This window comes from Chiloscyllium punctatum, chromosome 20 (assembly GCF_047496795.1).
Source record: "Chiloscyllium punctatum isolate Juve2018m chromosome 20, sChiPun1.3, whole genome shotgun sequence".
Classification (NCBI taxonomy): Eukaryota; Metazoa; Chordata; class Chondrichthyes; order Orectolobiformes; family Hemiscylliidae; genus Chiloscyllium; species Chiloscyllium punctatum.
In genome coordinates, this window is record NC_092758.1 from 7,391,626 (window position 1) to 7,416,978 (window position 25,353).

Here is a 25,353-nt window from a genome sequence, read left to right on the forward strand (position 1 = left end):
TTCCTGAGTGAAAACTGATGGGAAATATTTATTTAGCACCTCTCTGATCTCTACAGGGTCTACACACAACTTCCCAATTCTGTCTTTGACTGACCCTATTCCTACGTTTCCTGATGAAGGGCTTTTGCCTGAAACATCGATTTTTTTTCCTCCTCCTCAAATGCTGCCTGACCTGCTGTGCTTTTCCAGCATCACTCTAACCTTGGCCCTATTCCTATCCTAGCCATCCTTTTATTCCTCACATACCGATAAAAAGGTTTTGGATTCCCCTTCATTCTACCTGCAAAAAAAATGCTCAAGTCCTCTCTTTGCTCTTCGTAATTCTCCCTTTAAATCCTTCTGGTAAGTGTGCTGCCTCCTCTAGTTGAAAAGCCTGTGGAGACGCAGGCAACTTAAGACCTGAAAAATGTTTATCCAGGAATTTTCCCTGTTTGTGTGATCACAAGGTCACAGAGGCATAAGTTGATGCAGGAGGGATCAAAATGCACAAATAAGGAAGCGGATGTAGTGTTATCCGAAACACTCTGATCAGATAAATGGATAAGCAGAACAAAGAAGGAGCAAATAGATAAACATGCCAGTATTATTAGCTCTGCTGAGCTGATTGAACTACAGCAGAAATATGAGGTTTTAAAACAGTTTTATCAAAAGGCATTTACTGAGAAATAAAGTGAATATATTCCTGTATGTTGCTCCTTAACAAATGATTTCTTAATGAGAAAATGGAGACAATGACATATTCATGCAGATGAAAATTGTGCAAAGATTCATCAACTTGTTGTGCCAGTAGGGTAGAGAAAGGAGGTGCTGCTAGTGGCACATGGGCTACCACTTGACAGTCATTTGTGGTGAGGAAAACACAGGCTAAAATACAAAGACATTTTTGCTGATTTGGACTACGGAAAGGTGTAGTTGAATTTCGCCAGACATGTCATACATGTTAGCTAATTGGAAAACCACACGCAGTAATAAAACTTGGACTTTTAATACCTATTCCAGCATTTCAGGAATCTTTCTCAAGAGTATTTATTGATTGCATATGTCCACTGCCTCAAACAAAAAGTGGGAATAAGTATTTATTAGCAATAATGGATGTGTCGACTCAATTTCCAGAGGCAATCCCATTAGACAACATCCAGCAAAAAGGGTTGCAGAATAATTACTGCTTTTTTTTTACTCAATACGGACTACGAGTAGAAATCTAGTCAGATCAAGGATCAACTTCACTTCCAAGCTATTCAAGGAGGTTATGGTTAACTTGGGAATAAAGCAATTCAAATCTACTGCATACCATCCAGAATCGCAGTGAGTGTGACAGAGAGGCCCTCAAACTCTGATGACCATGTTGAGGGCTTATGGTCTAGATTATCAAGATGATAGCGATGAAGGAGTTCCATTTGTACTTTTTGAAATCAGAAATGTGCTAAATGAATCGACCAAATTCAGTGCATTCGAATTAATTTTTGGTCATGAAGTAACAGGACCGTTAAAATTAATTAAGGAGAAATTAATAAGTCAAACTTCAGAGACCACCCATTTGGACTATGTATCACATTTCAGAGAACGACTGAATCGATTTTGAGAGTTACTAGATATCACTTAAAAGTATCACAGCATACAATGAAAGAGGAAGTGGATAACAAATCATTAATTCACAATTTTGAAACTGGGGATAAGGTATTTGTGCTACTTCCAGCAACAGGTGAGCCTCTTAAAGCCAGGTGAAATTCACCTGATCAAATCGAGAGGAAAATGAGTGGGGTGAACTACTTGATGAGAACTCCAGACGGGAAGAAATCTCACAGAGTGCATCATACGAATATGCTCAAAAGGTATTTTGATAGGGAAAGAAAGCAAGGGGAGAAGGTGTTCAAGATTACAGCACAGAAAGAAGAACTGAGTTCAGAAGATTCTGAATTGGACATTCTTCAAATCAAATTGGACAATGAGGAAGTTGTCAAAAATTGGGATAAATTATTGAATTACATTCCATAAGAGCATTAAAATGACCTGAAAGAGTTATTGCTATCACATGGGGAGATATGTGGAAATAGACTGGGAAGGTGACTTTGGTTTTGGTAAATTCGCATTTAGCGAGGTTTACCACCAAGCCTGCCTTCCAAAATCAATTGAACAAGTCCGGTAAATGCTGTAAATGTTCCTTCCATGAGTGACTAAAAATCACCAGGTCATCAAAGTACACCACACACTTGGGTAATCCTGCAAAGACCTTATTAGTCAGTTTCTGAAATGTTGCTGAAGCTTTTTTCATACCAAACAACATGACTTTTAACCATTTGGTGTTATCAAAGCTGAAATTGCCTTTGCACGTTCTGACAGAGGTACTTGCCAGTAGCCTCTGAGGAAATCCAACTGAGAAGTGTTAGTTGTTTGTCCGACTTTTGCAACACAGTCCTCCAACCGTGGAATTGGATATGCATCAGTTTTTGTAACAGCATTGACTTTGTGATAGCACCATGACTATAGGTGAGCTCCAGTCACTGTAACTGCTTATTAAGACATAATTAGTTAAATAATAATACGCAGGGAAGCGTTCACTTTCTTTCTAAATAAATGCCTTTTGATATAAGGTGCTTTAACTCCTATCTTTCTGCTGAAATTCAGTCAGCTTAGCAAAGCTAATGATACTCGCATGCTGACCTATTTGCTCCTTCTCTGTTCCACTTATCTGATCAAAACATGTCTCGCATAACGCTATGTCGACTTCCTTATCTGTGCCTTTTGATCTCTCTTTCTTCAAATTGTGCCTCTGCGATCTTATTATCACACAATCAGGGAAAATTCTTGGATAAACATCCTTCAGGTCTTAAGTTGCCTACGTCTCCACTGGATTTTCAATTAGAGTAGGCAGCACGCCTACTGGTGAATCAGCTATATGATTTCCAAGGACATTGTATTCCTGAAGCTGAGAGTTTATCCAGTACACCCACCACAAACTCTCCACTCCTCTCTGGACTCTAGTCTCACTTTACATAACTGAGTACTTTTGTCTCACCATGAATTCCTGTTACAAGTACCTTTTCTGGCAATAGTCCCTCAGGACAGCATATCTTCTCATCCTTTAACATTACATACTGAGAGGAGCCTCTGTCCCTTAATACTGCAATCTCATTAACCATTACTCCTGGCCTATGTGAATAAACTTTACCCTTGCATGTATATTTTTTAAACAGATCTGGCACTTCCTCCCTAATGAATCTCTGATCATCTTGTACAATCTGAAGCAGTTGTCTAACTTCCCTTGTGCTTTTTGTTACTAGTTCAACGAAACTTTCAGGCTTGTCTGGTTTTCATATATCTGGCTTTCCCCTCGTCCACCAGCACTGTGATTTCATCTGGCCCACTTTATTACAATGAAAACACAAGAGCTTTTAAACTTCTTTTTCCCCATCAAGGGTTTCTTTTTAACCCTATGGTAAATTATCCTTGCGATCTTAACTGGCATCTACCTTTCCCTTTCCATGTGAGGATTTCTCTTTGCCCCAGTGTCTATCCCTCATGGACTGAAATCGATTCTGGGAGCCAAGCCAAGTTTTATGGACCAGCTCATAATCATCAGTCACTTCAGCTGCTAGCCTTGCTGTTTTAACTCTGCTCTTCCACATGAGTTTGTACTACTTCAGGCAGTGAAGTTTTCAATTCCTCTAAAATAATTACCTCTCTAAGAGTGTCATAGGTTTGCACACTTTTAAAAGCTATTATCCATCTATCAAAATTACTCTATTTGATCCTTCCAAATTGATCAGGTTTGACCAGGGTGCTTCTTTAGATCCCTGAAACGATTTTTATAGGCTTCTGGTAACAGCTGATATGCAGTTAAACTGGCTTTTTTCACCTTCTCATACATCTAGATACCTCCTCTGATAGTGGTGCGAGCACGTCACTAGCCCTACTACAAGTTACGTTTAGATAAACAACATTGCATTTGTTTAGCCATATTTTGAAATGAGATGAAAAACGCTTTGACATCCTTTTCAGCAATTTAGGCAACACTTGAACATACTTAAACAGCCTCTCACTAGGTTTTTGACGACCAGGGGCTTGCTCATCTTCACTCTTTTCCTCACTAAGCCTACCCTCAGTCTTTATCTCCAGCCTTTTAAGTTGATTTTCCTTTTGAAGTATCAGTTTTTGGAGTTCAAAAGCTCTCTCTTTTTCTTTCTTTTCTCTCTCTTATTGCATCTTTTCTGCTTTTAATCGTAACTCAAACTGCTTCATTTCTGCTCCTTTCCTCATCTCTTGCCTCTAATTCAAGCTGTTTCATTTGCAATTGAATTCTTGCCATCTCTATCGATTCTGATGTTTCTCCAGTAAGTTTAAGTGCTGAGCTATTGCTGCAATTTTCTCTCATTTCCTCACAAAAGCAGGCAGTTCCAATTCCAGATTTTCTGCTCATTACTGCAACTTGGTCTTATTCACGTTTTGCAAAACTTCCAAAGTCATCGCATCTACATCCAGAAAACCTCTGGCGACTGAAAGAGTCATTCTTATCCCAAGATTTGTCTACCCAACGAAACAAACACCTGAAATAAAGACACTAGAACCTACCACTTACTGTTTAAAATCCTGCAAAGAATCCCCAGTTTGTTATGGACCAGGTCAGACCACTCAAAACATTCTTAAGAGGCAACTCAGGCCACAACTTTGCAATTTGTTTCAGTAAGTGGACAGTGAAACTTACTCAGTGTAAGCTAGCTCAGTTGGCTACTAGATTTTAAAACAGACAAAAATCTATTCACATGACACAATGAATCACAAAAAAACAGAATAAAGAACTCTGACAGAACTCAGTCTGTCCAAACTAGACTTAACTATGCTGTTCGGAAAATACACAACAGTTCCAATAAGCAAGCTCCTTTTAAAAACCAGTATAAATGGAATACATGCTTACAGGTTGAAGTTGAAAGGCAGAAAGAGAGACAGAGTTTCCACACAGCCCACTGTTGCACTCCTCACCAGTTCAAGACTGAACTAAACTGCTCAGCTAGAGCTGACCACTCCCTTTTCATTATACAGGTCATTTCTAAAACACGACCACTTTGGCCTGAAGTCTCATCCTTTTACATATAAACAAAATGCCTTTCAAAATCCATTCCATCTCTGTTGCAAACCAGACTGACCTGGAGCCCAGTCTGGTTTATTAGCCCTCTGAAAGAAAAAATCAAGAACAGAGTATCCTTGAGCCAAGGAACAGCTTTTAGTAAAAAAAAGACCAGCTTTGTGATAATGGACCCGGGTTCAATTACACCCTTGGATGACTGTTTGTATGAGGTTTGTCTGCATGGGTTTCCTCTGGGTGCTCTAGTTTCTTCCACCTTCCTCCACCTTCTGTGTTAGAGCAATCCACAGGCTTTCAGTGAGTTATATTTTCCTCATCTCAGTCTTAATTTAGACCCCCCAGCCAGGGAAAACATTCTTGCTGCACCTCGTTTGTGCAGCTTTGTTTGAATGTCTCACGTTTTAATCAGATCACCTCTCATTCTTCTAAGAGTACAGGCTAAGTCAGATTAGTCTGCTTCATAGGATGATCCTGCCATACCTAGAATCCGTCTAATGAATCTGCACTGCATTCCCATTATTTTAAATATGTAATTCCTTAGGTTGAAGATATCTCGACTTCACACCCACTTTCAATGAAGGTCAATATACTGTTGGTCTCCGGAATTGCTTTCTGCATTGAATTGTCCCACACGAAGGGCAGTCTTGTCAAAGTTGGCAGCACACTGCACTCAACACTGGGAATGTGGAACATTGAGTCTGGATGCTGGGAGGTCTCATGGATTCTATTTAAATATCAACAATGGAATCTCCTTCTGATTACTATCGACTACCTTCTGCAGACAAATGAGAACTTGAAACAAACAAAACACAAATTGGATGAAACATAACGGTGTCAGTGTCAAAATGTACTCGGTGGAAGACTTCAGAAACCTTTAGAAGAGTGAAGGTTGGTTACATCATGACTAACCTATCTTATCATGTGCAGAATGAGATAATGACAGGACTACATCCGGGGGAGTTTTTAATGAAACAAACAGAAGGGAAAGACGCACTTGACCTCTTCTTCAGTAGTTTTCTTATTGAAGATACATCTGTGCACCACAGCATTGACATATCTTCTGCAGGCAAACTCCTTCCCAATATGGGTGTTAAGTGAATATATGCAACAATTTTAGCGATTCAAAACTGGACATCCATTAGGTGGTGTGGACTGTTAGTTGCAGCAAATGTTCATTCAACCACAATTTTTAATTTCGTGATTTGGCATATTCTCAGTATAGTGAACAGCACAGGAAAGAAAGCATGCCAGAAACATCGTTAAATCTAAAGTATCAATCTTGTGGAACTATAACCCAGGGATATTTGCGAATGAAGAATATGCAGCATATAGTCAATAGAACTAAGTGCTTCCATAAAGAATCAATCAAATCATTGTCTTACAGTTCTGCCACATCCCGTTTACAGTGATGGTGAAATGTTAAACACTTAACAAGTGAAGGAGGCTTTTAAAATATAACAAATGCTCAGTTATTGGAGAAACTAGTGAAAAAGACAGTCTTGACTATTCTGGAACCATCTAGATGGGCAATCAGTCACAACGTCCTTCTTGTGTACTCATTATCACAGATGTCAGTCTTCAGCTATTTGATACACTACACTGTAAAAAGAAATAACTGAAAGCATGGTACACTGCCAATCTCTGGTTCCTGATAAAGTTACAGTTTTTGTAGTATGAGCCATTAATATGGCTAAGTTTGTCCATCACAGTTACAACTTGGGCCTTTAGAAAATTGCCCATTTTGTTTTGTCCATTCATCAGCGACATTTCAAAACACAACAGTTACTACCCCCTCACCTTACTCTTAATAATTAGTAAAACGATTGAAGAAGGCTCTAATATGCGATTGAGCAACACTTATTCCATTATCAGTTGCTCACTGACACACAGCTTGGTTCCAGGAGAGACACTTAGCTCTTAAATGCACTACAGGTTGGTCCAAACTTATTCATAATTCAAAAGGTGACGTGCAAGCGAATGTCATTGACATCATGTCAGAATTTGTCAAAAGTGGCATCACAGAACCCTGGCAAAACGTAAATCAATAGGATTTGGGGGTAGACATTCCATTGATTAGAATCAAAATTAATGCTGAGGAAAGTAGTCTAACTTTTCGAGTTTACTCATCTTGGCCCAAGGACATCCAAGTAAGAGTTCCTTTGGTTCTGTTCTAGACCTAAGTATGTTAAACTGCTTCACCACCAATTACTCCTACATCTCAAATTTAGAAGTGACGACGCTCATTGACACAGGAGTATGCGATAACGTGTACCCATGCAAGTGTAAATAAATGATAATTTTGATTTAATATACATGGTTTTATTATTATTAATTTCTATGTTTCGATTTTTGAATTTTGAATTAATAACTTGTGGATTTTCCTGTGTATCCAACGGTGTTAATGATTGTTTTATCATTATTTTTAGAACCATAGTGACTTGTTTACAATATTTTTGAGAGCTATGCTTCACAGAATTAATGAGTTTCTGCTGAGACAGGAGAGATTAAGAGCGTGCAAGGTACACACCATCCTGCCTAAGCCTTCTGGTGAAACTTTCTAGTTATTTTTTAAGGTTATGGGCAACATACAGAGCTAAAAAGGGCTTTGTTTCACATTAGATCAGTTGTGCTGATCTTGGCTGAAGACAGATATACAAAGCAATGCTTCCGAGAAAGAAAGAGATATGAAAATATTGATTAGCTTAGACCAAGAAATTTAGTACTGGTTTGAGGCCACAGGCATTTGGATAAAACCCTGAAAACATTATTTGAGGCGGAGAATGTTTAAACTTGGACATATGAATGAGAAAGAGGATGCGGTTTTCAGATTTACCAGAGAAGTAGCTGATTTTGTGTTAGTTATGAAAAGCTGGGTTTATTCTATTTTATCTGCATTTAATTTACTTAATAATCTTTGTTTTTAATGTTCAAGGCAAACTTACATGCTTGTTTTTCAGTGAGGCACCACATTAGAACATAGAAGAATACAGCGCAGTGCAGGCCCTTCAGCCCTCGATGTTGCGCCGATCAAAGCCCACCTAACCTACACTAACCCACTATCCTCCATATACCTATCCAATGCCCGCTTAAATACCCATAAAGAGGGAGAGTCCACTACTGCTACTGGCAGGGCATTCCATGAACTTACGACTCGCTGAGTGAAGAACCTACCCCTAACATCAGTCCTATATCTACCCCCCCTTAATTTAAAGCTATGCCCCCTTGTAATAGCTGACTCCATACGTGGAAAAAGGTTCTCACTGTCAACCCTATCTAACCCCCTAATCATCTTGTACACCTCTATCAAATCACCCCTAAACCTTCTTTTCTCCAATGAAAACAACCCCAAGTGCCTCATCCTTTCCTCATAGGATTTTCCTACCATACCAGGCAACATCCTGGTAAACTTCCTCTGCACCCGTTCCAGTGCCTCCACATCCTTCCTATAGTATGGCGACCAAAAGTGCACACAATATTCCAGATGCGGCCGCACCAGAGTCTTATACAACTGCAGCATGACCTCAGGACTCCGGAACTCAATTCCTCTACCAATAAAAGCCAGTACGCCATATGCCTTCTTCACTGCACTATTTACCTGGGTGGCAACTTTCAGAGATCTGTGTACATGGACACCAAGATCCCTCTGCTCTTCCACACTACCAAGTAGTCTACCATTAGCCCAGTAATCCATCTTTTTATTACTCTTACCAAAGTGAATCACTTCACACTTAGCTACATTGAACTCCATTTGCCACCTTTCTGCCCAGCTCTGCAGCTTCTCTATATCCCGCTGTAACCTGCCACATCCTTCCTCACTGTCTACAACTCCTCCGACTTTCGTATCGTCCGCAAACTTGCTCACCCAACCTTCTAACCCTTCCTCCAGGTCATTTATAAAAATGACAAACAGCAATGGTCCCAAAACAGATCCTTGCGGAACACCGCTAGTGACGGCACTCCAAGATGAACCTTTGCCATCAACTACTACCCTCTGTCTTCTTCCAGAGAGCCAATTCCTAATCCAAACCTCCAACTCACCCTCTATGCCATATCTCTGTATTTTCTGCAGTAGCCTACCATGGGGGTATTTTCTGCAGTAGCCTACATTGTTAATATGAAAGGACTGAACATGATGTCATCTAGCAAACCATTATTCTATCTAGTTTGGGACTCTCCAGGAATAATATCATTTTGTTTCATAGCACAATCTCCCATTGGGGATAAACCTAGCACCTCACATTTACTGTCGTTGGCATTACAATTGCAAAATTATCACTATAGGCTAAACTATACGAATCATTTATATATGATAGCTTCAGGAATAGGTCAGAGGATTGCACGTCTCTAACAAGTAACTTACTTCCTGATCACCCAATGTCCATGACAGACATGTCAAATTGTGATGAAATATTTTCAACTTGCTTGGATTTATGTAGCTGCAGCAACAGTTAAGAAACTCGTCACCATACAGGATAAGCAGCCTACTGGATTAGTATTGTATTTAACATTTATTAATTCCACTACTGCAATGTACATTTCGTCAAAAGTATGTACTTCAGCAATTCATCAAGACTCTTTTGATAGCAACTTCCAAACTTGCGAGCTTTACATCCCAGAAAGACAATAGCAGCAGATGCATGAAAACATATCGAAGAACTGGGATCGGGAGCAGGCAATGTAGCCCCACGAGCCTGCTCCACTATTTCATGCAATCAGGAGAAGGTGGAACCTGTACAAGCCTGAAGGATTGCACCTGGTCAGAGCTGGGATAAATATTCTTGTGGGTTTTGTTTGCTCGTTCCTTTGGTCAGGTTTTAACCGAGTACGGCAAGGGAATGCGAAGCAACTTGTAGGCTTTGTTAGTTCAGATTCATATCAGGAAATGGGAGGTATCATATTAGTTCGTGATGTAATCAGTGACTTGGAAAAGCAAAAGAGGTGAAAAATACAAAGAAAAGAAAATTGATGGAGTTGAGCTGTTTATACTTCAATGAAAGGAGTACTGCAAACAACGCAGATGAATTAAGAGCACAGATAAACATATGGCAGTACGATGTAACCCCAAAACTGAAACCTGATTAAATTGTGGAGAAAATTGATAGTTCAATACCGCTGGATATAGAGTTTTGCTGCAGGATAAAGTGGGTGACAAAAAGATGTGAGTAGCAGTATTGGTTATAGAACCAATTACATTTGTGAGAAGGGATGATATACTAAACGGGCAAGGGGCGATCACACAACTAGGAATATATTACACATGCGTAAATAGAGAGAGAACAATAGAAGAACACTTATGCACACAGGTTTCCGCCAGTAGGAACAAGAGGACAATAATACTAGGACAGTAACTATTCCAATATCAACTGGGTTTCAAGCAATATAGGAGACGCTGAGGTTGGAAAATCCATATACTGTGCCCAGGATGTTTTAATAAAATATATTTGAGAAGCCCAACCAGCAGAGACGTAATTCTGGTTTTAGTTCTAGGAAATGAAGATGAGCAAGCGGATGAAGTGACAATGGGCGACCATAACCGGGACAGTGACCACAAATCAGATTTAGTATTATATGGAAAAGGAAATAAATAAATCAGAAGGAAAAGTTTAAAATATCGGGAAAACAAATTTTAAAAAACTGAGAAATGGACTGAGAGGTGGACTGAAGAGGACTGCACTCGTCTAAACCCCAGAGAGTATAGTCTTAAACTGCTGCATCTCCCTTCAAAAGACAACCAATCGACTGAATGTCCTCTAAATTCTATCCAATGCTACTACATCTCTACTCAAGTAAAGGGGCCAAATTTGCACGTAATACTCCAGGTTTGTTCTCACTAAGCCATCATACAGTTGAAGCAACTCTTTCCGCCTTTTATACTCTAGTCCTTTAGAAATAAATGCCAAAATTCCATTGGCCTTCCTTATTTCCTTCAGCCCTTGCTCACTAATTTGCTCAAGTGACTGGACCAAGACAATCAGATCTCTCTGCACTGAAGCACTCTGAAGTTCATTTCAATTTAGACAACATGTCGCCCATTTATTCCTAGTTTGCCCTCAAACTTACACAATAATGATCAGGAAATACTCTGAAATTATTTGACAGATGTTGAAATTCTGAAGAAGGGACAGCAGACTGGAAATGTTAACTTTGATTTCCGTCCACCAGATGCTGCCAGACTTTTTGTAGTTTTACAGCAAATTCTGTTTTTGTTACATGATGCATTATTTTTTCCCAATTGGAAATATGTTTACACTGTTTGCTTCAATAGTTTATTTATGTAGAAGAGCAATATGCAGTCAGTATTGAACATCTGAAAGCAACACAATCCTTATATGCTCCACAGTTTGGCAGCATACATGATTAGAAAAAGACAGACTAAATAACCAGAAGCGCTTTAAAGAAACAAAACTATAAATGTCTTGTTCTGGTCTAATTTGCGCTGCCTGATGGAATGTTGGAAATGGGTTCAGTTCAAGAAATTTCAGGAAAGGCATTCTATTACTGTCGAGGCTTATCTTAACAAAACAATTTAGTGTTTTTCGAAGTCATTGTCAATACTGATATGCTTAAATTAATTGCTAGTTTGAATGCCATAATGTATTCTGAAACGTTTGTAAGTATGGCTCACCTCGGTGGACTCCACACTTCCCTTCATTTCAGAATTCAATATTTTTCCACTTCCTTGTGACATACACTGCCCAGTCTTGATGCTAATTATTGGTGAATCAGGACAATGCAATTGTAGAAAGATAGTGTCATTCATAGCTTGCTCTCTACCTAATTCGCAAAGAACAATTTGAGGGAATGTATCGCTTTCATACACCCTTGCAATATTCGGTGCAGGAATATGAATTTCATGTCGCGAGTCTTTCTGCATTAACATGGACCAAGAACACCTGCAGTCATTCATTGAATCTCGGCCTTTGTGAATCTTCATTGCAAGGGTTATGATAGTCATCAGAAAAATCTAGGAAATGGCAGCAAAAGATATGATCAAACAACGTCTTAAATTGAACATCCACGGTTTTGAATTCGACAACAGACCAATAGTAGACATATTTTCTGTATTATCTTCCAACGCAGTTAACTTGATGCTGACGTCTGGTGTTGGTTTTCCATTGTCGCTGACGGCAATTACGAGTTTCTGCTTGGTTAAATCCTTAAAACCAAAAAGCCGATAGTACAGATTTCTCCTGTATCAGTGGAGATAGTAAACAGATTTCCTTCTGATGTCTGTAATAACTGATAGAAAAGATGTGCATTCTGTCCAGAGTCGGCGTCGCTGGCTGTGACTTTAGCAACTAATTAACCCGGAACGCGGAGTTTGCCATTGTCTCTTCTTTAGAGGGTGTAATTGCCACAGACGATAGGATCACAGAAAACATTATCATTCTGTTCACATTCACTGTTGCAGCGTCGCTGTGCGGAGCGGTTCCTGCATTCTTTACTTGCATGGAAAGCTGGAAACGTTTCAAGTTTTCGTAATCAAATGAACGGTGAGCAAAGATCACACCGGAGGCCGAATCGATTGAGGCGAAAGCAGGCGCAGGCAAGCGGTCTACCAGGACATCCAAAGTGGAATAAGACAGATTGGCATTCTCACTAACGTCTGGATCAAATCTTAACACGGAACCTATAGACGCAGGGATGCGGTTATTCTCAGTTACATTAACAGTAACCGAAGCCTTATTAAAGTGGGGTGGGTTATCATTTACATCTGAGACTTGAATACTGATAACTTTATGATTTGTTACCGGAGGGTACCTCTATCACTGCAGGTGATTGTGATGTACTCAGATGGCGTTTTACGATCTAAGAGACTAGAACGTACCAGAGTGTAGTAATTATTGAGCGGTTTATTAAGTCTAAAGGGACGATTTCTCGAGATAGAGCAGTAACACCCCCCCCCCCCCCCCCCCACACACACACACCTTTAGAATCCCGATGTGTTACCTTTAAAAGTGCTACCTACTCTGAGATTGGACTGGAATTAGAAGTGATTGTTATTTCTGGAACGTTGTCGTTAAGATCCATAACCTTTATTAGGACAGTACAATACGCTGGCACAGCGTGTGGAATCTGTCCATAGCCTGTACTGAAAAAGTATAATCCTTTGTCTCTTCAAAGTCCACAATGCCATTGACCCTGATTTCTCCGTTGTGAGGGTTTATCCGAAAATTTTTCACAATCTGTCAGATCAAGATACTCCACAACCACCTGATGAAGGAACAGCGCTCCGAAAGCTAGTGCTTCCAATTAAACCTGTCGGACTATAACCTGGTGTTGTGTGATTTTTAACTCTGAAAGAATAGATTATCTCGCGGTTCAGACCTTCATCAAGATCGTTGGCATTTACTTCCGCTGTGAGAGAACCTTCAGTTACATTTTCTGTGGTAGTTATCTCATACACTGTCTGCTCGAAGACCAGAGCATGATCGTTCACATCAGACAATGTAATTATAATTCGCGCTGTTCCCGATTTTTTCAAGCGTTCCTCCGTCAGTCACAGTTAGTGTTAGATGACGGGCAGTCTGTTGTTGTCGATCGAGGGGTTTTTGAATTACTATCTCTGGGATGACATAATGGTTCTTATGTGGTTTTAGTTATAAAGCTAAACATTCATTTTCGCTCAGCCGGTAGGTTTGCATGCCGTTGGTCAGAGCATCCGGATCAGGTGCACTGTGAAGTTGGAAACGCGATCCCACTAACGCATTTTCGGATTCTGCCAAAACAAGCCGCTTTCTGGAAGACGGGTGGATTGTCATTTATGCCTTGAAACTCAGCTTCCACGCCATACAACTTTAGGGGATTTTCCATTACAGCTTTCATCATCAGCAGACAGGTGAGCCTTTCTTCACAAATTTGTTCCCTGTCCACTCTCTCTCTTATGAACAAGATCCCAGTACTTAAATTAACGTCCTGGCATTACTTTTGATAAGCGGATATAATGCGAAATCAGCGCAATGAAAGTTGGTGCACATCCAAGTCCAGGTCATCAGCAATGTTTCGAACAATGGCACGAAACTCTAATTCTTCAGGAATTGAGTATCGAATATTTTGGAAGACTGAATTCAAGGTATATCCGAGTATTAAAACAAGGATGTGCCTCTGTGACAATTGGCAGATTGACATGTAGACCATTTCTGGCTTAAGTTAAAAATCACACAACATCAGGTTATAGTCCAACAGTTTTAATTGGAAGCACACTAGCTTTCGGAGCGACGCTCCTTCATCAGGTGATGAATGAGCGTCGCTCCGAAAGCTAGTGTGCTTCCAATTAAACCTGTTGGACTATAACCTGGTGTTGTGTGATTTTTAACTTTGTACACCCCAGTCCAACACCGACATCTCCAAATCATTTATGGATTAATGCACGCTAATCTCGCTGCCAGATTTTCCCAATAATTGCATGACATTTTCTTCCTCATTTGATTGCTTTTCCGGAAGAAGAAAGATTTTGTTTTACGTTTGCGGTAGAAATAGTTTTCTTTAACAAAATCTAAACGAGCAATTGGACTAGTAGTTTTCAATATTGCAGAGCGACTTCGAGAGATGAATTCAGACCGGAGATTATGGAGTTCTTTTCGCTTCTTCTCTCCTGCGCAGTGTGCGATCCAGGGTGATGGTGTAGGGGTTGAGACGGAGGGGATCAGAGAAGTGGATCTCCAGCCACTTTTCTTCACCTCATTTGGTGGACAGCGACACGGAGAGACTTGTCCAATTATAACAGCAAGCCCTCTTAAAGCAATGGTTCCTCTATTGTACGCATGAAGAACTGTTTTGTGCATTTATCATTGTGCAAAACTTTGGTTGCAACTACTATATTGTGTTCCCGCTTTTTGTAGAATCGACCTATGTTGCTTGCAGCTCTTGTCACTTACATATATCCTTGGAGGGGTAATCGTGTTTAGATCGTTTCTTGAACTTCCCAGTACTAATACACACTCTTAATCCTGAAGAAGCAGAAGTATATAAGTTTAAGGTATTAACAAGTTTCCCAGAAACTCTTGTGGCACAACAATAGTATATCTCTGTCTGCATTATGAATTGTGGGATTGAGCTCCGTGTCAGTCACATAAAGTATTGTCACACAACCAAACAGGTTGACCTTAGTCAATTGTAACTCCTTGAATCTGTTCGAAAGCAGGTTGCAAGCAAAACGGTGTGGTCTTTTTGGCCAACCACTGTGAAGATGGCAATTTCAAACCAGCACTCTACTTTGCTTAACCCTTGAGAAAATGCAAAACAAATGGGAGAAAAGAAGTATAGACACGGGTGATTTATAAAATGGCAAGGCGTGCGACTGAAAAATTTTTAAGAAGTGTTAACAAACCTCAAGATGTCTGGCAGTTTCTGGACAGAAGGAAAAAAAAACATTCACGGTTCGAATTCAGTTTGACTCTTCTGTAAATAAATATGAGTTATACTGTGGTTAACCATTAACTCTGTTTCCTTCTTCACAGATTATGTCAGTCCGGGTGTGTTACTCTAACAGAGTTTGCATCTATTTCAGATTTCTAGCATTAGCAATATTTTGCTTTTATTTAAGATGTGACATTTGCTGCTCAGCAATTGTGTCAACCTCTGTGCATCAATTTCAGATTTTCAATCAAACTAGCTCTGCAACCATTCAATATTTGATAATTCTCTTTAGTTAAATAGCCTCACATAAGTTTCATTAATTTTACGTGCAATTTTACTGAAATGGTTTCGAATATAGACTGAAATGTGAAACATTTCATAACTTCATGCATAAAACAGATAGTCATTTAAAAATAACTCCATTGTTTTTAAACAATGGACGACGTCTTTCAAATTATATTCCAGTTTAATCTAATTCTGTTTAATAAAGGTTTTGTCTAAATTGCATGCAAATGCATTAACATTCTAATGTTTAGAGACAAGTTCGTTTTTTTAATATCAAGCTATATCACTGTGAAGTACCAAAAATCCCGTGAAACTGCTCTACCCTCGACAAAGTCCATGCCACCTGAGATATTACACTTGGGCATTGAAGCTTCTATAGATCACGGGAGGCCAGTAGGCAACATATGAAGACTTGTGAGGTTGTGCACGAGTTCCCAAAGATTATCTCCCTCACAAATTGGCATTTTACTAAAAACTGGTGAGGGCGATGATCAATCGACAAAATGAAGTCAGAGGCAGTCTTATGGCACTGTAAGTGGGTGAATATCACAGATGGGAGGGGGAATGGTGGAAGAAAATCCTCATAGGCAATGCGATTGTTTGGAAAAGATAGATGTTTCTATGGTTATCGTTGTCATTGCAGGATGTCATACTGCCTCCTTCTTGCCAGAGTCAAAAATTCAAGAGAAATCACAGATTATTATTTTTGAAATTGGTGAAGAGATAGAAGTAGTGGTATGTGTTAACTCCGATGATGTTGGAGAAATGAATGGAATGGATGAAGTAAAATTTGGAGATATCCCAAGAGACTAAAAAGCAGCATCTCTACTGCAGGATTGCTCGTGTGCCACAGGCTGGTGAGCAGAGGAATAGGAAGTTCGAGACAATGAGAAGGTGATTGAAAAAGAAATTGTCCAGGAGAGAGGACTTTGGATTTCTGGAGTACTGTTACCAGTTCTGAGGCAAGTGGCATCTGTGTAAAGTTGGAAATTGCACCTTATTATGAGTGGTACAAATATCCCCGTAGGTAGGGTTTGCTGAAGCTTCTGGGAAGATTGAAAATAACATATAAGAACTAAATCAGGTAGAACAAAGCAAGACTTGCAATAGGAATTTGAACATCTGTAAATTGAAGTAGAGAATGGCATAAACAAATCCCAGAATCAGCCAGGGTCAAATTATTGAACTTTTCTTTTAAAAAAGATAACTTTTAAAGCTCTCCCTCTACGTGCATGCAGCATTCATTGCAAGAAAGGAGATTTGATAGCAGAAGGAAAAATGTATTTTTTTTTCGCCATTTTGATGACTTGTTGCAAGTTGGTCAAGTCTGGAAACTCAGTATTAATGGATATTCAACATTCAGGAAGTAAGGCAAAAAGCGAAAAACGGTAGAGATTTCTATTAAGAATGTTTTCGGATAATATTAATTGAGAGAGAAGTTCCTCAACGAGAAGAATGTGATATTCTGAAGAAGAGTTATAATGGACTGGAAACGTAACTTCTATTTCTCACTCCACAGATACTGTCAGACCTGTTGAGTTCATCCAGAATTCTCTGAGACTGTTTCAAATTTCAAAAATCCACAGTGGTTTGTTTCTACTATGTGGTGATGTGGAACTTGCTTGCATTACAGCAAAGAAACTGAAGGCATAAAAGATGAGAAATGGTGGTTTAGACGCCACTGCACAATTCTGGAATTAGGATTTAAAACGTTGCTTGCTATATGGGCATGCAATTATCATGGGAGCATTCAATCTGAACACAGATTGTCTACATCCATTGAGTACCATTGGAGGAAGATTTCCTGAACTCTGCTCAGGGTAGTTTGTTGCTAAAGTTTAGTAAGGACCAAAACAGCGTTTCAGCCATTTCAGTTCAAATGCAATGCAAGAGAAATCACAACTTAATAGTCTGTTTTAGTGAAAAAAATCGTAAATAGTGACCAAATTATGGTTGTAATTCCCATTATTTTTGGAGAAAATGCAGCTAGATCTGAAAACATGGTCTGAAATGCAAAGAAGTGCAATTATGACGGACGATTATAAGGATGAATTGTGTTGTGGTGGATTAGAAAAGTATATTAAAAGATTTAACGTTTCCCAGGCAATGATTATTATAAAAATTATTAAAATTGCTTTTGAATCATGAATTCCCTTCGGACAACTGCCAGAGCTGTGCATACAAAACGATGCTGAACATAGTATTTTGACAAAGGAGGATATTATAAAGTGGCAAGTAAGTTGTAGGCCCGAGGATTGGAGAATTTTTGAATTCGGGAAAGAAGGATGAAAGAATTGATGATGAAAATGGCAATAGAATGTATTTTTTTTAAACGAAGGAAACACGAGAAAGGATTTCAATACCTTCTGCAGGAATGTTAAATGGAACATTTAAGAAAAGACAGATGTGAGTCTATCATAGAGAAAGACTGGAAAATCCATGTTAGAAAAAATAATGGCAATGATGCTATCTCGGTACGTTTTGTTTCTCTTTTCACAGAGAAAAAAACACAAAATGTCTCTCAATTCATTAACAACCGACTGTTTTTTAGTAATAAAAGAGAACAGAAATAAATTGTTATATTGAAAAATTATATTGGAGTAACTAACCAGATAAAAGTTGGCAAATCCCCAAGATCTGATAATTATTGGCCTAGATTATTCAAAGAGAGGGTTATCGATACACTTTATGCATGAGTGGTTATCTTCATATTAATTCTGCAACTGTGCTTGCAAATTGAGGGTTGCAAGTATAACTCTCCTGTGTCAGAAAGACGGGGAAGACAATAAAAACCAACAGCAGACTTGCTAGCTATAGTAGGGAATAGACTAGAATTAATTAGAAAGCAGATGGTCTTTGAGTATTCATTAAATAATTGTCTGATTGGAAAACGTCAGCATTGATTTATGAAAGGGAATTATGTTTGTCAATTTGAAAGATCTTTTGAGAATGTTGGCAGCAATTTAAAACAGTGATTGTGATGTTATGCATTATCAGAATTTATTTGGTTAGGTTTCACATAACAGCGTGATTAAACAAAATTGATGTGTATTGAACTGGAGAAATACACTAGCATGGATTGGAGCATGGTAACAGCTCTGTAGTGAGGATGTTTACTGATGATTCCATAAAGTTCACGACCACTCATGACTCCTCAGATACTTAAGCAGTCCATACTCAATGCAACAAGGTTTGGATAGTATAGAGGCTTGAAAAGCAGCAACACAAATGCCAGGCAATGACCATCTCCAATACGAAACAATGTAACCACCATCCTTTGATATTCAGTTGTGTTTCCATCACCGAATCAACCACTATCAACATCTTGAGGGTTACCATTGACTGGAAATTATTTTTTCTACCTTCTCTCTGACACAGATGGGTTACATTTGCACTGTTTGTAGTTCCAAAGACCATTGCAGTCTTAATAGACTTGAAAAGTAATCACTAATACAAAACTTACATCGAGTTCCCTCTCTTTCAAACAGATCTAAAGGCATTGCTGCTATGTTTGCAGATAATACAAAGACAGATGGAGAGACAGGTAGTGTTGAGGAAGCAAGGAGACTGCAGAAGGGCTTGGAAAGGTGACAGGAGTGAGCAAAGAAGTGAAAGATGGATACTATGTGGAAATGTGTGAGTTTATGAACGTTGGTTTGATGAATGGAGACGCAGTCTATTTTATGAACTAATAAAGGCACTGGAAGTTTGATGCACAAAGGGACTTGATATGTCTATCTCAGGATTTTCTTAAGGTTAGCAGACAGGTTCAAATGGCAGTTACGAAATCAAAAGAAATGTTATAATTCATTTCAAAAGTCTAGAACACAAGAACAGAGATGGGTGAGATAAGTCTGTGGTCAGATCACGTTTGGAATTTTTAGAGCAGGTTTGGGCTTCATATCTGTAGAAACATATGCTGGTATTTGAGGGGTCCAGCGGAGGTTTACAAGAATCACCCCAGCAATGAAGGACTTGTTGCATGAAGAACAGTTGAGGACCCAGTCTCTGTACTCAATGGAATTCAGAACAATGAGGTGGGATCTCATGAAAACTTACAAAATACGAGAGGCTGAGATAGACTGCACATGGAGAAGATGTTTCCATTAGTTGGAGATACAAGTACCAGGATGACAGCCTGAAAGTGAAGGATAACTCCTCATAACTGAGATAAGGAAGAATGTATTCAGTCAGCGGATGGCAATTATGTGGAACTCCTTTCCACAGAGGGCTGTCGGGGGGACAAACCTTTGAGTGTATTTAAGAAGCGTTAGCTACTCTCATGATTGATCAGGAGATTTGGGAATACAAGGACAAGGAAGCAAAATAGGATACCACCCATGATCGTATGGTGGAATGGCCCAATCGGCCAAATGACCTAATTCTTCTCGTATAACTTATGGTCTAAATTCAACTGGACTCACTACAAATACCTTAGCGACAAGAGACGGTCAGAGGCTAGGAATACTTTGTTGAGTAACTCAACCCCTGACTCTTCAAAGATCTTCCACGATATACAAGGCACAAGTGAGGAGTGTTATGGAATATTCTTCGCTTGCCTATATGGATGAATCTTAAACAACGGTCAAGAAGCTTGATGCAATCCACAATAAAGCAGCCTGCTTGATTGGCATCAGATTCAGAAGCATCCACAGCCTCCACCAACGATCAGCAGCAGCCGTGTGTACTGATTGCAGGAAAAAAACCCAGAAATTCATCAAAAATCCGTAAAAGGTTCCTAGTTTATGGCCACTTCCATCTGGAAGGACGAGGGCAGCAGATACATGGAAATGCCACCACTTGCAAGATCTCATCCAACTTGGATATATCACTGTACATTCACTGTTACTTAGTCAAAATTCTGGAACTCTCTCGCTAAGGCACTGTGCTTCAGTCTGCATCAGATAGACTACAGCTCACCATGGTCATTTCATTGACAACTGGGGAAGGGCAATAAATGCTGGCCAGCCAGCAATGCCCAAGCCCCACTAATGAATATAATATCTGCAAAGCAGAGAGTGGAAATTATTTGTTTTTTCTCAGGCAGAGAGATTCCAACCATTGATGTACTATAAAGGTAATTGCCTGTTGACTCAGTCACTCCAGATTAATATGAATGATTAGGATGGGGGCATCAATTGTGATATTTCCAACTTTCACGAAGGTACAAAGATTGAAGAGAGTTTTTGTTGTGAGGAGAAATTAGACAGCCTTCAGGGGAACACAGAGAGGCTGATGGAATAAATTGTGGAATAGTTTGAGGTTATACAATTTGATTGGAGGATTTAAGATGAAGAGTATTCCTTACAAAGCAGGAAATTGGAAAACGTTGCCATCCAAAGGATTTCCTCTGGTCCCAACTGTCCTCATCTGTTGGTTATAATTTTGTTCCGTAACCTTTTCTTTCAAGTTATGTTTCAACTTTTACAATATATCCTCCAAACCTATACTTTTCCAACCATTATCTTGTGCAATTTCTTCCTTGCTATAATATAATATATTTCCCCTTTAAATACATTACTTAATATACCTTTTCGAATGCCAGAATTTTTTGATGTCTAATTAATCCATTTAGCAGGATTGTTCTATTACACTTTGTTGAATCATTCAATATCAACAATTACTTACATCCCCATGATTACTTACATCAATTATTTATTTATAGATTGAATTGTTTATGTCTTGGCAAAATGTATATACTTAATGGTACTAAACATCATGGCATGTATGGACTAATTCCAAAGGATTCAAAATGGTTCTTACTTGAATGATTTTACTGTTTAGATTTTTCAAGCTACTAATAGATGCGTAATCATAGTTTATTATACTTGTAGTTGTTTCTTGAATTTATACAGAATCTCTCCGTCAGCTTTTCCTTTTAAGGAACTGCTTGATATTTTATTTCAATTGATAAAGTCCGAATTATCATTCCATGCACGTTGTTACATTTCATCAACATTTTGTGCACAAATATTTAATAGTTAGTGCTCAGAATAAATTTAGTTATGAGCCCCTCACCTCGTGAACTGGGTGTTTGTTGGTAGAGATTGATGCCTTTCCATCTTTTGCGTTAGCACATGTGCCAGTCTTGTGACGAATCATGGATGCAGCAGAATCGTGTAACTTTAGAAACATTAATTCATTCAAAGCTGGATCATAGAGAAATTGTTGAGAGAATCTTTCATTTTCATAGGCCTGGGTATAATTAGGTGGTACCTGCAAGTTTATGCTAGCCTTTTGAATTCCTTGGTGAGAGTTCTTCTCAGAAAAGCATGTCGTATTCCAACAGCAAGAAATATTTCTACGGCTGTGCAACATAATACCGAGAAAAGCAATGGTCAGAAGTAAAACAAATGATGTTGCGCCAAATAATATCATCAGGTAAAATTTGATACCAGATTTCCATGGCACGGGGTTCCCCAAAATTCCAGTGCTTGATTCCTTTCCTTTTCCATCATCCTGCACTGATACATAGATAGTGACCGACGATGAAAGAGGTGGAGTTCCATTATCCCTCACCAAAATTACAAGTTTTATACGGTTTGAATCTTTGCGTGTGAAATGTCGAATGGTCCATATCTCTCCCGTTTCCTGAGCAATAGTGAACAGACTTTCATCACTGGACCGGTGAAGCTCGTAAGAAAGCTGCGCATTCACACCAGAATCAGCATCCTTAGCTGTAACCTTTGTCACCAAATACCCTGGTTCGGCCGAAATCGGTACTGTTTCCTCTGTTCTGGATCCTTTGATTGGCAAAGGCGACACGATCACAGGGGCATTGTCATTCTCGTCTATTACGATCACATTGACAGTTACATTACTGCTGAGTGGAGGGGACCCAGCGTCCGTCACTTTCACGTGGACTTCAAAATTTGTTAAGTGTTCAAAATCGAAAGATTGGCGAGCAGACATCATGCCATTGATAGCATTTATTGAGACGAACGTGGATGCAGGAAAACCATTTATCAGGTTATCTAAAATCCAATATGAAAGTTCGGCATTCTGAGCGAAATCTGGATCAAAGGCTGACACAGAACCAATGGACGCGCCAACGACATTGTTTTCTGTGACGTGCATTGAGAAGGACGGCTGAGTAAAATGCGGCGCGTTGTCATTTACATCTGAAACTTGAACTTGTATGGTTTCTTTGACCGAGAGTGGGGGGGAGCCATGATCAGTACATACTATTGTAATGTTGTACTCTGGTACATCTTCTCGATCTATATCACCGTGTGTCACTAATGTATAATAATTATTAAAAGAAGTGATTAGCTTAAATGGAAGCGTTCGTGGGCTTCTGCAGGAAACCTCTGCTGCATTCTTAGAATCTTTGTCTACGACTCTGAGAACTGCTACGACGGTATCTGGTGAAACGTTTTCTGAGATCGTGCTCGACGTAGTGGTTAATATTACTTCTGGAGCATTGTCGTTGATGTCAGTAACTATCACCAAAACGTTGCAGTATACTGCCACTGAATGTGCGCCTCTGTCTTTAGCTTGTACTGAAATCTGATAACGATCTACTTCTTCAAAGTCCAGGAGTCCATTTACACTGATTTCGCCCGTGGTCGCATCCAATCTAAAGGTTTCACGTATTTTATGAGGAGTGTGCTCACTGAAAGAATAGATTACTTCTCCATTCAGGCCCTCGTCCACATCTACGGCAGTTACTTTCACAATCACTGTATCTTTGGCTGTATTTTCTGCAAGCGTAACTTGATAAATATTTTGTTCGCACACAGGGACGTTATCGTTTGCGTCAACGACAGTAAATTTAATGTGTGTGGTTCCGAATTTCTTCGGGTTCCCGCCATCAAACGCCGTTAACGTTATTCCAAAATTCGGCTCCTGTTCTCGGTCTAAATGTCGCTGCAGTATCATTTCTGGGATACCAGCATCGCCGCCGTCTGGCTGTGATTTCAATGTGAAATACTGATTTGGGCTCAGTTGATAGGAGCGAACACTGTTGGTTCCAGCATCCGCATCAAAGGCACGCTGCAGTGGAAAGGCCGTTCCAAGCGGCGTCAATTCTGATATTTCCAGGTTAACTTCCTGTCTTTGGAAAAATGGCGCATTATCGTTTATGTCGAGAATATCAACTTCAATACGATATATTTGAAGTGGATTTTCGATCACCGCCTGTAACATTAGAACACAACTGTGGTCTTGTTCACACAACTTCTCTCTGTCTATTTTTTCCTTGATGTGCAAAATGCCAGTTTCTAAATTCACGGTTAAGTATTGCTCTTTGTTTTCAGATGCAATCCGAAGCCTGCGCTCGGACAGCTGTTTAATCTCTAAACCGAGGTCCTCAGCAAGATTCCCAACAAAAGTACCAAGCCCCAATTCTTCAGGAATTGAGTAACGAATGTTTCCAAAAATGAAATCGGTGCGATACACTAGAATCAGGCAAAGAACGGGCCACTGCGATACTCGGCTCTTCCACAAAAAAGCCATTCTCGATCAAAGCACTGCAAGAATAATTTCTGATTCTCTTATAAATTTTACTCTGTTATTGAAAAGAAGAGAATAGAAATATGCACTACCTCATGTTTCCTGATTTTAGAAAGAAACGATCGTTTTTCTTACAGTTCCGGTAGTTCTTTGTTAAATTCGCCAAGAATACATGCACAAATCCCAGTGGGCGTTCTGCGACTATTCCTCAGACGTGAATTGAGCGCACAGAGAGACGCGTGTTCTTCGTTTCCTCGATACTGGTCACTATTCGTTGATGGGGGAGTGGCGCTGGATCCTCAGCCACACTTCCTAACCTCATTGGTAAACAGCGACACAGAGAGACTCGGCCAATAATAACAGTTAGTACTCTTAAAGCAATAGTGCCTCTACAGATCCTGAGAAGAACTGCTATGTGTATTTAAAGTTGTGCAACTTTAATTGATCTTTTCAGCAATACGTACGATATGATTCACATTGTGTCTCTATTTCCTTGTTAAATAGTTAGCAGCGGGCACTACAGATTTCAAGACGATTCATTTGAGGAATATTATTCACCACTGCTTGGATATACAAGCAAAAACGACCGAATGAATAAGATTGCAAATTCATATCGCTCACATTGTTGCTCGAATCATCTATTCATCAAATTTTTAAAAATCATACTTTACCCTCCGAGTATATTCACAAAATGATTAAAGTAATGAAGTTTCTCGTCTTGACGGTCTGCTTTGATGGATTTATATATGTCAACATATTTTTAGGAAATGCAATTATTCATCAAGTTTTTATTTGCAATAACTATTCCTTCGTACCTATGAAAACGGATAAAACGTCGCGTTAATAGTACAGCGAAATTGACAAATAGCGTTGCCTCATTGATATGGTACATGACTGCAGTCTGAGCTGCAGTCCAGTTAGGTGAATAATTTCTTTCCAACTTTTCGTGCACCATTCAGAATAAAATGAAGTGGAGATGGAGTGTGGTTCAAAAAAAGGTCACTGGCATTTAGAGATACTGAGAAATGTTTTAATCGCACCATGACTGCTGGTGCAATTAAAATTCAATTAATACATGTTGAAGTGACCATGACAACTATCGATTCATGGAGTAAAATAACTGACTCAGACTTATTCTATAAGAAATGAAGTTTGCCATCCTTGACTTGTCTGGC

General features: G+C 39.3%; 1 protein-coding gene across 7 annotated transcripts in view; it reads right to left on the reverse strand.

Moving 5' to 3' along the window:
- The window catches only part of LOC140491846 (protocadherin-10-like), a 180,773-nt gene that overhangs the window by 6,119 nt on the left and 149,301 nt on the right, over positions 1–25,353 (reverse strand). Inside the window, exons 1-2 of one of the 7 annotated variants that reach the window (XM_072590251.1) lie at positions 21,743–24,495; positions 15,411–15,481 (exon numbers count right to left, since the gene is read on the reverse strand). The exons of 5 other annotated variants lie outside the window; for them this stretch is intronic. In XM_072590251.1, coding sequence (XP_072446352.1) covers positions 15,455–15,481; positions 21,743–24,181 — 2,466 coding nt within the window. In that variant the 5' untranslated portion in view covers positions 24,182–24,495 and the 3' untranslated portion in view covers positions 15,411–15,454. Of the gene's footprint in view, positions 1–15,410; positions 15,482–21,742; positions 24,496–25,353 lie in introns of those variants that run through there. One more of the 7 variants, XM_072590248.1, reaches the window with a different exon arrangement.